Source organism: Terrapene carolina, unplaced genomic scaffold (genome assembly GCF_002925995.2).
Source record: "Terrapene carolina triunguis isolate 2854851 unplaced genomic scaffold, T_m_triunguis-2.0 Scaffold96, whole genome shotgun sequence".
Lineage (NCBI taxonomy): Eukaryota > Metazoa > Chordata > Testudines > Emydidae > Terrapene > Terrapene triunguis.
Window position 1 is genome coordinate 37277792 of NW_020664447.1, and position 18420 is coordinate 37296211.

The 18420-nt window shown below is 39.2% G+C and overlaps 1 protein-coding gene across 3 annotated transcripts in view; it reads left to right on the forward strand.

The window, feature by feature from the left end:
* SIPA1L1 (signal induced proliferation associated 1 like 1) overlaps positions 1 to 18420 on the forward strand; it is a 388229-nt gene that overhangs the window by 258602 nt on the left and 111207 nt on the right. For all 3 annotated transcript variants that reach the window (XM_024218824.3, XM_026651467.2, XM_026651466.2), the window contains 2 exons: positions 9439 to 11251; positions 14038 to 14168. In XM_024218824.3, coding sequence (XP_024074592.2) covers positions 9754 to 11251; positions 14038 to 14168 — 1629 coding nt within the window. In that variant the 5' untranslated portion in view covers positions 9439 to 9753. The remainder of the gene's footprint in view (positions 1 to 9438; positions 11252 to 14037; positions 14169 to 18420) is intronic.

Below are 18420 nucleotides of genomic sequence, written 5' to 3' on the forward strand. Positions count from 1 at the left end.
TTATCTACACAATATACATAGACATAAAATGTAAAAACTTAAATATCTTAGAAACAGTAGCCAATCAGTTGTTTTAATTGTCATATTTGAATTCAGCACATCAGAATACATAATAAATAGCACATTTTATCTCTGAAGCAGACGACTTCTCAAAAATTGTAGACCAGTGTAATGTAACAAGCACTTTTGCCAACATTTGTTGGCAACATTTCAGTAAACCTTATGGGATAGGGATAGCCACTTAAATAACATGGTGTTAAAAATGATCTGCCCTAAAATAATACTCTGGTCTTTTTATCTTAAAATACTGAATTTATAACAGTGAGACTATAATTTTGGACATGCACCTACTACAGTTAATTGGGACTTTTATAAAAAAAAATAACCTTCCTTGATGCTTAGTCTTAAAAGACTTTCTAGAAATCAGAAACTGATTTTCCATATATTTAATTGTATAATGACATCTGGCAATGGAGACTGATAGTGAAGTATGGAGTCTTATTTCTACAACATTAGGAACCATAATGAATTGTGTGTGTCCAAAGATCAATCTGTCTCACCACCTGGGTTCATGATAAACTATCCAAAGTCCCATGTACCTAGCAGATAACTGGAGTATGTTGGAGTTCAACACTGCTTAACACACGGCAATTCTGAGCAGATTCCAAAACATCACCAGTCTGGTAGAATAGATAATCATCAGCCCACAGCTGGTGGCTTAGACCATGATATAAATATTGGATCTTGTTTCTCAGCTGTGTTAGTAGTTTCCCTGGTATAGTTCAGCATTTGAGACTGCCTCAGTGGACTCAAGATGCAGTGGAAGCAAGCATCACAGAAGCTATTGCATTGCATCAATTTAGACAATCTGTAAACAGAAACACACTTTTAAATGCCTCCTCTACAAACTGAAGTGACTAGATATGTATCCAACCTGGAATGGGAAGCCTCTACAGAAAGAGTTTGTACCCAGTGAACTTGGTAATTCTAAGAACAGCAGTTGCCCATAAAATGTTCTAGAGATGAGGCAGACTTGTAACTAGGCTATACTCTTTTACATTAAAAAGAAAAATAGGGAGGCAGTAGGTCCTCTTGTATTGGGAAAACCTACAAGTGTTGGATTGGCAGAATATTTCTAATCACTATGTAGCATGCAAGGAAGGAAAACACAGTTGCAGACAAGATGAATTGATCTATGATGGATCCTAATTAGTGGCTTTTGGCAAACCAGATCTTCCTCGATGAAGGACACTGGAGGTGGATCTTTTTGCCACTCAGTTGAACAAGAAGCTGTCAGTCTTCTGGACATGGCACAAAAAGAGACCACATTAGCAAAAGACACTTTCTCCAGCTTGTAGCAAAAGTCCTGGCAAAACTCAGAAGAAATCAGACCCATAGCTGCATACTGGCACAGACAGATATGGTACTCAGCTCTGTTGTAGGTGGCCAAAGCCAACTGCATTGGGTCAAGAATTTTGCCACAGATCATATCTTAAACCTGGGGCACCCCACTCCATTCCAGCCCAGTAGCCATGCTGAAATGTTAACTTCTGTAGAGATCTGTAGGCCTGGTTTCTCCAAGTAGCTGGCGTGTGTCTTCCTGGCATCTTGGAAGGATCTGCAACTCTAAATGGAAAAAGTTTGGGTGTGATGTGGTCAGGAACAAGTGGACTCTTGCCCTGCAAAAAACTTCTTAACTGCCTTCTTCGTCTGTTTGCGTCCAGCTTAGACTAATTGCATGTTGGTATATTTGACACCTATTTTCGCCCATCACAACTAGTGTAAGGTCAGATCAGTGTTTGTCCAGCTGCCATTCATTAGATTCATGTGTACGTCACGCTTTTGAAATCTCCCATTGAAACGCCCCCTTTGTCATGAGATATGAATGTAGCCCTGATAAATCTTAGGAAAACTCACTCAGTTCCTGTGAATTTAATCTCCTTGCGTGGAAGGTCATTTTTCTGGTGACTCATTTCAGTTTGAAGAATGATTGATTCAATTTATCCACCTTTTACTAGATTTTACAAGAATAAGGTTGTGTTGCAAACCCCTTTGAGATTTGCCCCATGTAGCTTTTGAAGTTACACCTTAATGACCCGATTGTCCTGCCAGTATCACTCTAATTCTCTTTTGGGGAGGAAGAAGGCAGGGATACTTTTTGGTCATTATTGATCATTTTGAATTGGGAGTAGATCTAAAATAATGTTAAAAATTAGCTGGGAGCTGCAGGAAAGCAGCGTGGCCAGATCTCTAGTATGAATCCTTGGCAGGGCCGGCTCCAGGCACCAGCTTAACAAGCAGGTGCTTGGGGCGGCACCTGCGGCAATTCGGGGGCGGCAGGTCCCTCACTCCCTCTAGGAGCGAAGGACCTGCCGCTGAACTGCCACCGCCGGTCGCGGTTTTTTTTTTTTTTTTTTTGCTCTTGGGGCGGCAGAAATGCTGGAACCAGCCCTGATCCTTGGGATACTTCACTGTTAACCTTTGTTCTATTTAAAACTGATCATTAGTTCATACTTTTTTTCTATCTCTTCACTGGTTTCCAATTTGTGATATCTTACTGCTTATCCCGTGACTACATATTTTCCTTAATAGTCTTTAGTGAGTGCTTTTATCTAAAGCTCTTTGTAAATCCAACTACATATTGTATACAGATTCTCTTTTATTCATTATTTTGTTGGCTTCTTCAATAAATTTTAATGGACCGGAGAGACATGACTTTCCATGCCATGCTAGTTTGTCCCTATCATATTATGTTCATCTATATATTTATAATTCTATCTTTAATTATAGTTTAAGCTAATTTACATTGTGATGGGAGTAAGGCTCACTGCTCTATAATTCCCATGATCCCCCATCATCTTTGTTTAAATATGGGTAAAATGTGCACTACCCTCCAGTCCTAGCTGATTTTATTGATGGATTACATATTTTGTGTTAGCCACTTATTTATTTTTCTTCAGAATTGTTGTATGAATGACATCTGGTTATTGGTGACTGGTTGCAATTTAAATTCTATTTGTTCAAACTCCTCTTTTTGACCCTTCAGTGCCATGACAGTTCCTCATCTGCATTACCTCCAAATAATAGATTGTCCAATTGCTCCTTGCTCTCTCATTTTGCGTGCCCAATTTGAGACATTTACGGCATGATTTTTTCTGAGTACATAGCATTATATGTTCTTGTGAGGGAGTTCCTCAGTTGGATCCTTGGGAGTGAGCTTTTCTGCCTGTCTGTTGTGTGCTTGCTTGCTTGAAGATTATAATATAGTCTGCTTTGGGATCTGTGTGCTGAGCAAGTGGCCTGCTAGGTTAGGCTGAGAGGTTATTAACTAGCCTACTATCTATCTATATACATATATAGCCTACTATCCTTTGATCCCAGCCCCTTTATGGTGCCTTGACAAGGGGGCAGGCCTCACTCAGGTGTTTAAAAAGGCAACCAGAGGTGCTAAAGAACTAGAGCAACATACAGAGGTGTTCTGTGGGAATTTTAGAGAGGGAGTGTGAAAAGCAGATACACCCAACAAACATACTTCCCCTTTTAAAAAATAAAAGCTGCAAGAGTAAAAAATAATGCAGGTAGAATTCCAGCTGCAAAGTGGAGGCTATCCAGTTTGTAGCATGTATGATTACCTGACTTGTGGGCAGGTGGCATGTGTGTGCATACTGTGCAATCAGCTCATGGCCTTCAGAGAGACAGTATGGGCTCTGGAGGCCAGAGTGGGTGAACTGAAGGAGCAAAAGGAGACAGAGGTACATGAACAAGACTTACACGAGCATAATTGAGCAGTGCCATCCCCAGACTGACAGCCTCTGTGCTTTCAGGAGGATGAAAGTCTCTGGGAAGGAGAACATCAAGCTGGAACGGAGGAAACCAATCCCATAGTTGGGATCCTCCTTCCAGATGATGTCATGGTATCGTCTCACAAAGAGGATACTCCTCTGGGGAGGGAACCCCAGTTACTAGAAAGAGCCAGGTAATAGTGATGGGGAATTTGATCATTAGAAATATAGATAAAAGGGTTTGTGATTATTGGGAGAACCGCATGGTAAATTGCCGGCCGGGTGCGAAGGTTGTAGCTCTCACAAGACATCTAGATAGACTTATGTGCAGTGCTGCGGAGGAGCCAGTGGTCATGGTACCTCTGGGTACCAATGTCATAGGGAAAGGTAGGATAGAGGTACCGCAGACACAGATTTAGGCTGCTAGGTAAAAGATTATAATCTAGGACCTCCATGGTAGTGTTCTCTGAAATACTGGGTTTTAGGTTTATTAGGAACTGGAGAATCTTTTGGGAAAGGAGGACCCTATGTAGGAAGGATGAGCTCCACCTAAACCAAAATGAAACCCCAAACTGCTGGCATGTAAAATTAAAAAGATTGTAAAGGATTTTTTTAAACTAAGGGCTGGGGGAAAGCCAACAGGTACGGAAGAGCAAGCAACTGAATATTGACAAAAAATATACAAGTGCATATATACAAATGCTAGGAGTTTAAATACTAAGATCAGTAAATTAAGATATTGATACAAAAGGCACCACAGAAAGTTGATGGAATGATGACAATCAATGGGACATGGTAATACCAGGATACAAATATATAGAAATGACAGAGTAGATCTCGCTGTTGGGGGAGTAACAAAGAAAAACCAAAGAAACCCATTGCAGTAGCGTTTAACTTCAAAAATGGGAACTACACAAAAATGAGGAAGCATGTTAAACAATCACAAGAGTGAAATGCTTGCAAACTGATTGAAAAGTATTTTAAAACACAATAATGGAAACTCAAACTAAATGTATACCCCAAATTTAAAAAAAAAAAAAAAGTAAGAGGACCAAAAAATGGCACCATTGCTAAACAGCAGAGTAAAAGGCAGTTAGAGACAAAAGGGCCTTTAAAAATTGGAAGTCAGATCCTAGTGAGGAAAACAGAAAGACGCATAAACTCTGGCAAGTCAAGTGTAAAAATATAATAAGGCATGCCAGGAAAGAATTTGAAGAGCAACTACCTAAGGATACAAAAACTAACAGGAATTTTTTTTAAGTACATCAGAAGCAGGAAGCCTGCCAAACAGTCAGTGGAGCCACTGGACAAATGAGGTGCTAAAGGAGCACTCAAGGAAGACAAGACCATTGCAGACAAACTAAATGAATTCTTTGCATAGGTTTTCACTGCAGAGGATGTGGAGAATATCCCCACATCTGAGCAATTCTTTTAGGTGACACATCTGAGGAACTGTGCCAGGTGAGGTGTCATTAGAGGAGGTTATGGAACAAATTAATAAATTAAACAGTAATAAATCACTAGGACCAGATGGTATTCACCCAAGAGTTCTGAAGGAACTCAAATATGAAATTGCAGAACTACTAACTGTGGTATGTAACCTATTGCTTAAATCAGCCTCTGTACCTGATGACCAGAGGATAGCTAATGTAACGTCAATTTTTAAAAAGGGACGTGATCCTGGCAGTTACAAGTCTGTAAGCCTACCTTCAGTACTAAGCAAATTGGTCAAAACTATAGTAAAGAACAGAATTATCAGACACATTTATAAACTTGATATGTTGGGAAAGAATCAACATGGCTTTTGTAAAGGGAAATCATGCCTCACAAATCTATTAAAATTCTTTGAGTGTGTCAACAAGCATGGGGAGAAGGGTGATCCAGTTGATATACTTGGACTTTGGATTTTCAGAAAGCCTTTGACAAGGTCCTTCACAAAAGGTTCTTAATCATAGAAGATTAGGGTTGGAAGAGACCTCAGGAAGTCATCTAGTCCAACTCCCTGCTCAAAGCAGGACCAACCCCCAACTAAATCATCCCATCCAGGGCTTTGTCAAGCCAGGCCTTAAAAACCTCTAAGGATGGAGATTCCACCACTTCCCTAGGTAACCCATTCCAATGTTTCCCCACCCTCCTAGTGAAATAGTTTTTCCTAATATTCATCCTAGACCTCCCCCACTGCAACTTGAGACCATTGCTCCTTGTTTTGTCATCTGCCACCACTGAGAACAGCCTAGCTCCATCCTTTTTGGAACCCCCCTTCAGGTAGTTGAAGGCTGCTATAAATCCCCCTTCACTCTTCTCTTCTGCAGACTAAATAAGCCCAGTTCCCTCAGCCTCTCCTCATAAGCCATGTGCCTCAGCCCCCTAATCATTTTCGTTGGCCTCCGCTGGACTCTCTCCAATTTGTCCACATCCTTTCTGTAGTGGGGGGCCCAAAACTGGACACAGTACTCCAGATGTGGCCTCATCAGTGCTGAATAGAGGGGAATAATCACTTCCCTCGATCTGCTGACAATCCTCCTACTAAGGCAGCTCAATATGCCGTTAACCTTCTTGGCAACAAGGGCACACTGTTGACTTACATCCAGCTTCTCGTCCACTGTAATCCCCAGGTTTTAATCAAAGTAAGCTGTCATGGGATAAGAGGGAAGGTTCTTTCATGGATCAATAACTGGTTAAAAGATAAGAAACAAAGAGTAGGAGTAAACGGACAGTTTTTACAGTGGAGAGAGGTAAATAGCGGGGTCCCCCAGGGATCTGTACTGGGACCAGTGCTGTTCAACATGTTCATACATGATCTGGAAAAGGGAGTGAACAGTGAAGTGGCGAAAGAGGATAAAAAATTCCTCAAGTTAATTAAGTCCATTGCTGACTGCAAAGAGTTTTACAAAGGGCTATCACTTAACTGGGTGACTAGTGACAAAATGGTGGATGAAATTCAATGTTGATAATTGCAAAGGAATGCACAGTGGAAAAAATAATCCCAACTATACAACAAAATGGTGGGTCTAAATTAGCTGTTACCACTCAGGAAAGAGATCTTGGAGTCACCGTGGATAGTTCTCTGAAAACATCCGCTCAGTGTTTGGCAGCAGTCAAAAAAGCTGTCAAAAAAGCTAACAATGTTTGGAACCACTAGGAAAGGGATAGATAGTAAAACAGAAAATATATTAATGCCAATATATACATCCATGGAACGTCCACACCTTGAATAGTGTATGCAGTTCTAGTCACCCCATCTCAAAAAGATATATTGGAATTGGAAAAGATGCAGAGAAGGGCAACGAAAATGATTAGGGGCATGGAACAGCTTTCATATGAGGAGAGATTAAAAAGACTGGGACTGTTCATCTTAGAAAAGAGATGGCCTAGGGGAGATGTGATAGAAGTCGATGGAATCATGAGTGGCATGGAGAAAGTGAATAGAGAATTTTTTTTTACACCTTCACATAACATAAGAACTAGGGGTCATCCGATGAAATTAATAGGTATCAGGTTTAAAACAAACAAAAGAAAATACTTCTTCACACAGCCAACCCACGGAACTTGTTGTCATGTGATGTTGTGAAGGCCAAAATTATAACTGGGTTCAAAAAAGAATTAGATAAATTTGTGGCGCATCGGCCTATCAGTGGGTATTAGCAAGATGATCAGGGATGCAACCCCATGCTCTGGGTGACCCTAAGCCTCTGACTGCCAGAAGCTGGACTTGGACGACAGGGGATGGCTCACTTGAAATCTTCCTGTTCTGTTGATTCCCTCTGTAGCCTCTGGTACTGGCCATTGCCAGAGACAGGATACTGGGCTAGCTGGACTATTGATCTGATCCAGTAAGGCTGTTCTTATGATCCTGTATGTTCATAGAACATCTTTGGTTGACTTCAGTTGCCACTCAGAGTGCTCAGCACTTCTGCATATCAGACCTTCCGGTCTCAATAAGAGCACCTGCTGACTGGCCCCTCCCAGGCTCAAAATGAGGAACACATAATTAGTGACCACATATGAAAAGTTTGGCTTGTGAAATAATTGAAAATTCAGTAGTTTTGTGACCGAAGTAGCCGGTCAGCCTTTAAGAGTTATCCTATTTAGCTATATAAAATGATTTTTATAAATAATGGTTGATGAAGTGATACTAGGAAGACAATTGCATGTCTGAATGGCTGCACAAAAACATCAGTATCACTAACTGCTTGCACTGTTTTTGCTATGTGTACTAGAATCAGTTTGCATTTTTCCTTCCTAAATGTTCAGCTTTATATAAATACCTGCTGCTGTTTCAAACCGGTTCTGTCTATGGCAAGTGAAATTAAAACATACTGCCTTTGGAAGTAGAAAATGTTCTGGCAGGATATTTAATTACTGTGGAAGTAAGTACTCATTACTTTTGAGAGTTGACTGCAGAAAGTACTGGTTTTCCTAGAAGCACCAGAACCCTTGATTCATAGACAATACTGCATTGTCAACGTGGTGCTGGTTCAGCAGCATCTTTCCACAGATATTTGGCAAGTATTTAAAGGCCACATTTTGTGTAATTGGTTTAGTCTTTGAAAATGATCCACTTCTTTTTGTTAAAGGATGTACACAGCAGTGCTGGATTTTATGCTGACATTCTCATGCCTTTGTCTTCTACCAATTGGGGCGTATTTGTATAACTTTTTGTAGCTCCTCAAAGAGTAACATAATGCTTTGTCATCAGTTTTGGTGCTGGGGAGTGTAGAAGAGCATTTCTTTCAGTAGCCTTGTGAAGTTGGAATACAGAGGAGCTGTGATATTCACAGTATTTTCTCAGCAAGTGAAACATTTCCATATCTGGGTATGCAAGTGTGTGTGTGTGTGTGTGTGTGTGTTCGCGTGCACACCTTCACATTGTGTATACGTAACAAGTGGGAAAATGGGGTTGAGGTGATGCTACATATTTTCCGAAATATTCAGCTTTTGTGCAAATAGGACTGTGGGGGCAAAGCATAGGATAAGTGTTACTGAAATAACTTATGTCTACGGTAGAAACCTTTTAGAATCTGTTTCTTGTTAGCTTTCTGCAGTTTTGTTATTAGCAGTAGTATAAATAATTGTGAAATAGTAACAAAGGGGAACAGTGGATATTGATTTCTAATTACTCACAAGGGTGGTTGACATCTAAACATTAGTCTTGCTTACAAACCTTAAAAGAATTGTATTCTTCTAACTCAACTAGTCTACTGAATGTGTAATAAATCAATGTTTTGTATAGTATATGTGTGCTTTAATATGGAGCATACCTGTCACACTGAAGTATTTTATGACCTAGTTAGGGTTCTTGGGATACTGTGCGTGGGCTTAGAGCTGTTGCCGGGGGCAGAGTGCTCTCTGCTTTGTTTTGTAATATTCTCTGCCAGCCAACCTAGAAAACAGCACGGACCTGTTCAGTAGGTGTGCTTTGTACACAAATGCTGCATCCAAAAGTAATAATAGTCTTTCTATATGCAAATCAATAGGTACAGTACATGAAAATTCCACCACTCTACATTTTTGATACAGTGAAGGAGGGTTTATAAATGGAGTGTTTGTTTTACATATAACTTTAGTGTAGTAATTTATTTAATACATTTGGTTGTGGGATAATGCATTTACATAAAATTACTAATACTTTTGTCTCCCTGTTTCTCTGTTCTAGGCATAAAATCATTGGATTATAATAACTCTGAAGTTTTGGATCCCAAGTGATGTTAAGACAATTTAGGCCTATTGGAATATGGCCACCTGTTAAAATGCAGAAGCTAAAGGAGCTATTACATATCAAAACTTATTGAAGACCTGAATTTCCTGGATATCTGTCATTTAACCACTTCCTTAAATGACCACGATTGGGATCTCATGCAACCAGTGTATATTTTGGAGACTATTCTCCAAAAGGGAATTGTGCATTTAAAAAGCAGAGATGACTATGTCTTCTTTTGGAACTTACTAAAGCTAAACATATTTACAAATCATGACCAGCTTGAAGCGGTCCCAGACTGAAAGAGCTGTTGCCACTGGGGTAGCAGTTGGAACAGATGGAGGTTCTAAAGTCCATTCAGATGACTTTTACATGAGGCGCTTTAGGTCACAGAATGGCAGCTTAGGATCTGCAGTCATGGCTCCAGGGGGGCCTTCACGCAGTGAAGGTCCCCACCACCTTACCTCTACTCCTGGTGTTCCCAAAATGGGAGTTAGGGCCAGGATTGCTGACTGGCCCCCAAGGAAGGAAAATGTCAAAGAAACTAGCAGATCAAGTCAGGAAATTGAAACATCAAGTTGCCTTGATAGTATGTCCTCTAAAAGCAGTCCTGGGAGTCAGGGGAGCTCTGTTAACCTGAATGCTAGTGACTCTGTCATGTTAAAGAGTATCCAGAACACTCTTAAAAACAAAACAAGACAATCTGAGAATCTAGACTCTAGGTTTCTTACACCTGATGGTTACCCCAGTTCCCCTAGGAAAGCCCTTCGCAGAATAAGACAACGCAGTAACAGTGACATTACCCTAAGTGAGCTTGATGTGGATAGCTTTGATGAATGTATTTCACCCACTTTTAAATCTGGGCCATCACTGCACAGGGAATATGGCAGCACATCCTCAATAGATAAACAGGGAACTTCAGGGGAGAGTTTTTTTGATTTATTAAAGGGTTATAAAGATGAGAAATCTGATCAGAGAAGCCCAGCTCCATCGAAGCTCAGTGAACTTCTGATAGCCAGTGGAAGCAAGGGTTCAGGATTCTCTTTGGATGTGATAGATGGGCCAATCACTCAGAGAGAGAACCTTAGACTCTTTAAGGAAAGGGAGAAACCACTTAAAAGGCGCTCAAAATCAGAGACTGGAGATTCTTCTATTTTTCGTAAGTTGCGTAATGCCAAAGGTGAAGGGGAACTCTCAAAGTCTTCAGACCTTGAAGATAACAGGTCAGAAGACAGTGTTAGGCCTTGGACTTGTCCAAAATGCTTTGCCCATTATGATGTTCAGAGTATATTATTTGATTTAAATGAAGCAGCAATCAACCGACATAATGTTATTAAAAGAAGGAACACTACAACAGGAGCTTCTGCTGCTGCTGCAGCATCATTAGTTTCTGGACCCTTGTCCCATTCTGCAAGTTTCAATTCTCCTATGGGCAGCACTGAAGACCTGAATTCAAAAGGAAATCTCAATATGGACCAGGGGGATGATAAAAGCAATGAACTTGTGATGAGTTGTCCTTATTTTCGTAATGAGATTGGCGGGGAAGGAGAACGGAAGATCAGCCTGTCCAAATCTAATTCAGGTTCCTTCAGTGGATGCGAAAGTGCCTCTTTTGAGTCTACTCTTAGCTCCCATTGCACAAATGCAGGAGTGGCAGTACTTGAAGTACCCAAGGAAAATCTGGTGTTACATTTAGATAGAGTGAAAAGATACATTGTTGAACATGTGGACCTTGGTGCATACTATTATCGGAAATTCTTCTATCAGAAGGGTAAGTAACCTCTTTTTCCTATAATATATCACTTTTCTGTAACTCCAAATAGGAAATTATTTAATTTCCCGGCTGTCTGGTTTGGAAGCTGTGCAGGAAACTGTGATGGGAAAAGAGCATGTGTGGGGGTGTAGGAGAGGGATTAAGATTGGGTGCAAGGGAATGTGGGATACAGTGGAAAAGAGCAGGATACAAGGAGGGTGAGGGTCAGCAGATATGTAAGGGAATGTGGATGGAGACTGAGGGGAGCACAATGGAATTTGAGGAGCAGGAGGGAGACTGGGAGCATGAAAATATAGTGAAAGGTATAGGACAGGAGATTAGAACACCATGGAAGGAAAATGTGAGTGCGGTAAGGACAGAGATAGAAACAGTTGAGAGGATGGGTGGTAACATGGGGGAGTGATTGGGAAGGTAAGTGCAGAGGGTGAGAATGCCAACTCTCCCACGCAGTGGGTTGGGAGAGGAGGTAAATGAAGTTCCCCTCCAAGCTAAGGACAGAGCCTGGCCTTTTTGTGTGTGCGTGTAATAACATGTAAGCTTGGATTCTGAAAGTGAAATGATCACACACAAATAGAAGGTGGAAGAGAAGCTTGTCTCTTAAGGCAGAACAGAAATGCACAGTTGCGCTCCTTTTCTCTAGTCATGATGCAAAACAATTGTTGTGAAGGAGAAAAGAAAGTACCCAACCTCCAGCAGAGGAAAAAAAGTTGCAATTAGAGTGTCCCATTTCCCATGCAGTACTAGATAAACAATTTTTGGGGTGCCTGAAAGTGTTCAGAGCTGGCTGTAATAGGTGCAGCAATGCTGTTTTTTCAGTGATATTATGGCAAGTGCAGGCAGATCCCTCAATATAGGTCATCTTGTGCTGATATACAGGATAGAGTTGGCTTGTGTATCTCTGATCAGATGGAGTCTATTATCGTCTAAAAGGTTAAGGAAGCAGTGAGCAAAGTTTTTACTGGGAAAACTAAGTAAATCAGATGATGTGAAAATATTTACGTATTTTTAATTGCCAAACTCTGAAGCCTGAGGGTGAGGAAGGAGAGTGAGATCAGAGCCTGAACTCCAATCTGAGCTGCAGTGTCAAAGCACCACATCCACACAGTTATTTTTAGCACTCTTGCATTAGCTCCTCTACTACAAGTCTGTGGACATGGGCTGAAAGGCTTGCTCCCAGATGCCGTGTAGACATACCCTTGTAGGTCATATGCATTTTGGTTGCTGTACAAAAAATAAACAATAGATCAATGTAAGCTAATCTGCTATGAGGTTAAACTTGCTGTTATGTGAAAAAGCATGCTTTTTAAAAGTTGAGAATTACAAGTTTATCCAAGTTTGTAATAGCGCCTCCCAAATTGTAATTAATTTTTGAATAAAGAACTTCCATAAGTTGTGCACAGTCTACACATACTACTACAGTCAAAGTTTTGTTTTATACTACTTTGAAAGGAAATGTAAATTCTCTAATGAGTCTAATTTAAAGCAGGAAATTCCCAGGGAATTCTGAAAATGATAGGTGGCATTTCCCCCACATTGAATCTTTTATTTTTAATTGAAAGAATGAAGTTCCAGCCTGAAGTTCAACTAAATCATGTGTTGCTTTTTTGGTAGGGCCTGTAATCTTCTGTTACTCTATGTATTCCATAAATACTTACAAAATTATGATATAATAGGACTTGTTGCCTTGTGAAATACTTTTGTTTATAATTTACTGAGTGGTTCTCTAAACTCAGGCTGCCAGGCCTTCTAAATTTGAATTGAACTAGTCACTCAAGATAGGTTTCCATTTAACTGTATGACATACTACATTAGTGGCAACTCTTCTCTCACCTCAACTACTTCAATCCTCATGCAAACAGTTCAAGAATTATAAATAGTAAAGAGGTCTCCTAACTCAACTTCTGAATGCTTGTGCTTAAGTTTTTAGGTCTACGTTTTGTTGGACTACTTTTTTTTTCTATACTGGAAAATTTGGATTTGTGCTTACGAATGGAGTAATTTACATGTGTAAAATAAGAATTAATTCATTTTACCTGTCACTCAGCAAATAAGTGATTGTTCCTTCTGCCATATTTTCCTCCGCTTTGTCCAGTCCAATTTTAAACTCAATTAAGACTTCATTTTCTATTGGGGTACTTCTCCGTGGTGTCTCCGTTATGAAATGTTTCTCGATATTCATCCTAAATTTTCCACTATTTAATTTTGTCCCTGCATTAGTTTTATGCCTTTTTTCTCACTTACTTCTCAAGTAATACTTCACTCTTTGATTTTTATGCCCTTCAAATACTTGTAGAGGTTTATTGTATTGCCCCTGAACTGTCATTTGTCAAGCTATAAGTTTGTCTACAGAGAGAGTCAAGTATAGTCTATACTTCTTTTTATAGTATAATCAACACTTTCATTTCAGATTTAAATATGTAGTTCTGAATTTTTTGCATCCATACTTTTACTTTTAATGCATTGGGTCAAATGTATTGATTAATTTAGTGTAAGTGAAACCTACCCCTTTGCAAAGGGAGCATAAGGGGCAAACACATGTTAAGTCCCATTTCAGCTCTGTTTTGAGTACAGGCACAAAGATGAATTTCACCCTATAAATATAGATAGATCTCATTGGTGAATTGATGACTGAGGTGAAATTTTGGCTTCACTGAAGTCAATGGCAACCTCCCATTAACTTCATTGGGTCCAGAATTTCACACTTAATAAATTATCTGAATGCAAAATATTTCTGTGAGAGCTGTAACATGAATTTTTCCTTTATTTTTATTTTTATACCCAAGAACACTGGAACTATTTTGGGGTAGATGAGAGCCTGGGTCCAGTAGCTGTGAGCATTAGAAGAGAAAAACCAGATGAAATAAAAGAAAATGGACCTCTATATAACTACCGCATCATTTTCAGAACCAGTGAGGTAAGCAAAGTATGAGTGGAATAAGAGGGGAAGAAACTAATAGTGAACAGGCAAAGCCAGATAGTATGTGGTGAAATCATAGATCCAGGTAGTTGTTGTATTGCAGATATTGGAAACCAGAAGGAAGCCTGTGTGTTGCTCATCATGATACATTTTTGTCTTCCACATATAAATATGCTACAGTAATCTCTTTTACCAAGAACCATAATAAATTATGTTTTACAGAATAAAGATGTATAGTTCACTTGGTGATATATTTAGTAGCATTCCACAAATAAGCAGTATATTTGAGCAAATCACTTTGTTTAGGGCTTGAAAAATTTACTGGACATTATAGTGAGAGGCAAGTAAGAAAGTATGGAACATTCTCCACCCTAACACTTTAGGTGGCAGTGCATTGGTCTCAGAAAACTATTGTATTTTTAACAGCCAACTAGTGCACGTGTGGGGGAGAGGTGGAGTGAGCAGATTGGTTCAGTGTACAAAATTAGCCTTCTTTTCAGGTGCTGAGTCTGGACTTTATTGTTGGTCCCATCTTTTCTGGATGGTAGATGTTTGATAGTTTGGAAGCTTTCCCACAGATTCTTCTTTCTTTTCATTCCCTCCCTCCTTCTCAGCTGCTGCAAGGACAGTGTTTCTTTTTCTCTTTGTTTTTTTTTATAGCGGAATGAAAGGATGGATATTCCACTCATCCTTCCTTCCAAACTGGGAAATTTCATTCTCTTCCTCTCCTTTTTCCTCTCCCATTCAGATTATATCTCCACCATTGTTGCTGTTTATGGCACATTTATTTTAAGAGTAGCCATCTTCACTGCTGCAGTTCTTATCCTTTAGCTGGAGTGAAGATGACCAGATTCTTTTCAATCTCAATCTCCTGCTCTATAAATTTAAGCAACAGAAGCTACTAACCTTCAGCTGCTGATAAGAATGCTGTCTCTGCTGGGGGAGTGAGGAGGTGCGTTCTGTACTTATGCAGGTGTTGGTTTCACCATTTCTTCCTCATATTGATAGATTTCTGGAGCAGCAAAATGAAATCTGAAACCACTGGTTAGTGAGAGTCCTTTTGTTCAAACTGCTGGGGCAGCAAAAGTGAAATTGACCAATCTCTTGTAAATTACACTTTGTTACAACAAAGGGATTGTTTCACTCTTGGGAGAATCTTGTCAGTGACAAATAGGGGAGAATGCTTTTTTAAAGCTGTCTTATGTCTGAAGATGTGTATTCTATTTGTTGTTGAGTTTTACTATAGGGGGTACACACAATTGTTTGACGCACCCAAAGGTACGGCACAGGTTGTAAAAGCAATTCTAGATTTTCCTGCTGTTGCTTTCTGTGTAGCTTGCTAACTTTAACTTACTTGACATTTAGACTTGTCTTATAAAGCTACTGAAACTTTCCTTCTCACCATTAATTTCAAATAAAGTTCTATATAAGGTAACTGTGATGTAACTTTCTTCTCCAAGAACATTCAAATGGACACTTTGCTTAGTTTATCTCATCTGAAGTATTCAGTTCAAATGCAGTTCATTGCACAACTAGGACTTTTGTTTCCTATTTAAAGCTCAAACTCTGATAAATAAAGATTAGCATTCAGCTTGCAGACCACCTCAGGCTAAACTTAGAGTACCACTCGCAAAAGTTGTGGGTTTTTTGTCTCTTATATCTAATAGAATAGAGACTTACACTTAGGGTTTTTTTAAAATCTTAATGGTCTATTTTATTAGTTTGTGCAAGACATCCCATATCTTGCAACAGAATAGTAGTCCTTCTAACTGTATTGCTGGTTTAAATTTAGTCCAGCTTTGTAGTAACCATAAGTTACTACATAATAGCTGTTGCATGTTCTTCCTTCAAGTCTACAAATAGTTTTTTGAGAATCGAGATGGGTAAGCTTGCAAGTATTCTCACCTTAGCATCCCAACCTCGGCTTCAGTGAGTCATAGAATCATCAAAATGCAGAACTGGAAAGGACCTTGATAGGTCATCTAGTCCAGTCCTCTGCACTGAGGCAGGACTAAGTATTATCTAGACCATCCCTGACAGGTGTTTGTCTACTCTGTTTTTATAATCCTCTAATGACAGAGATTCCACAAATTCTGTAGCTAATTTGTTCCTGTGCTTAATTTTCCCTTACAGTTAGGAAGTTTTTCCTAATGTCTTACCTAAATCTCCCTTGCTGCAGTTTAAACTAGGGCTGTCAAGTGGTTAAAAAATTAATCGCAATGAATCACTCTGTTAAACAATAATAGAATACTATTTATTTAAATATTTTTGGATGTTTTCTACATTTTCAAATATATTAATTTCAATAACGACACAATACAAAGTGTACAGTGCTCATTTTATATTTATTTTTATTACAAATATTTTTCACTGTAAAAAACATAAGAAATAGTATTTTTCAATTTAACCAATACAAGTATTGTAGTGCAATCTCTTTATCATGCAAGTTGAACTTACAAATGTAGAATTATGTACAAAAAAAACCCAGCATTCAAAAAAAAAGGTAAAACTTTAGAGCCTACAAGTCCAATCAGTCCTACTTCTTGTTCAGCCAATCGCTCAGACAATCTGTTTACATTTGCAGAAGATAATCCAGTTGATATATTTGAAAATGTAGAAATACATCCAAAATATTTAATAAATTTAAATTGGCTTTCTATTGTTTAACAGTGCGATTAATCACGATTAATTTTTTGAGTTAATCGCGTGAGTTAACTGCAATTAATCGACAGCCCTAGTTTAAACGCATTAGTACTTGTCCTGTCTTCAGTGGATGAGAACAACCTTTTACGTACTTGAAGACTGTTATCATGTCCCCCCTCAGTCTTCTCTTGTCCAGAATAAACAAACCCAGTTTTTTCAGTCTTTCCTCATAGGTCATGTTTTCTAGACATTTAATCATTTTTGTTGCTTTCCTCCAGTTTTTCCACATCATTCCCAAAGCACAATGCCCAGAACTGGATGTAGTATTCCAGTTGGGGCCTTATCAGTGCAGAACAGAAGAATTACTTCTTGTGTCTTGCTTACAAAAGTACTGCAAATACATCCCAAAATGAGTTTTTTACAACAGTTTTATACTGATGACTCATATTTAGTTTGTGATCTACTATAAGCCTCAGATCCTTTTCTGCAGCACTCCTTCCTAGGCTGTCATTTCCCATTCCTATTGATTATTCCTTCCTAAGTGGAGTACTTTGCATTTGTCCTTATTGAATTTCATCATATTTATTTCAGACCATTTCTACAGTTTTTTCAAGATCATTTTGAATTCTAATTCTGTCCTCCAAAGTGCTTGCAACCCCTCCCAGCATGTTATCATGCGCAAATTTTATAAGTGTACTCTGTATGCCATTATCAAAATAAAATTTATGAAGATATTAAATAGAATCAGACCCCGGACCGATTCCTACGGAACCTCACTTCATATGCCCTTCCAGCTTGGCTGTGAACCATTGATAACTACTCTCTGAGTACAGTTTTCACACTAGTTGTGCACTAACCTTATAGTAGGTTTGGCTAGGCTATATTACCCCTGTTTGCTTATGACAATGTCGGGTGAGACAGTATCAAAAGTCTTACTAAGTCAAGATATATCACATCTACTGCTTCACGCCTATCTACAAGGCTTGTTACCCCGTGTAAAAAAGGATATTAGGTTGGTAAAACATGATTTGTGCTTGACAAATTTATGTTAACTATTACTTGTGATATGGCTGTGAAAAAAGTTAATGCGGTCTTGGGATGCATCAGGTGAGGTATTTCCAGTAGATATAAGGAGGTGTTAGTACTATTATACGATGCACTGGTGAGACCTCATCTGGAATACTGTGTGCAGTTCTGGTCTCCCATGTTTAAGAAGGATGAATTCAAACTGGAACAGGTACAGAGAAGGGCTACTAGGATGATCTGAGGAATGGAAAACCTGTCTTATGAAAGGAGACTCAAAGAGCTTGGCTTGTTTAGCCTAACCAAAAGAAGGCTGAGGGGAGATATGATTGCCCTCTATAAATACATCAGAGTGATAAATACTAGCGGGGGGGTAGGGGGAGAGGAATTATTTAAGCTCATTACCAATGCGGACACAAGAACAAATGGATATAAACTGGCCATCAGGAAGTTTAGACTTGAAATTAGACGACAGTTTCTAACCATCAGAGGAGTGAAGTTCTGGAACAGTCTGCCCAGGGGAATAGTGGAGGCAAAAGACATATCTGGCTTCAAGACTAAGCTTGATAAGTGTATGGAGGGG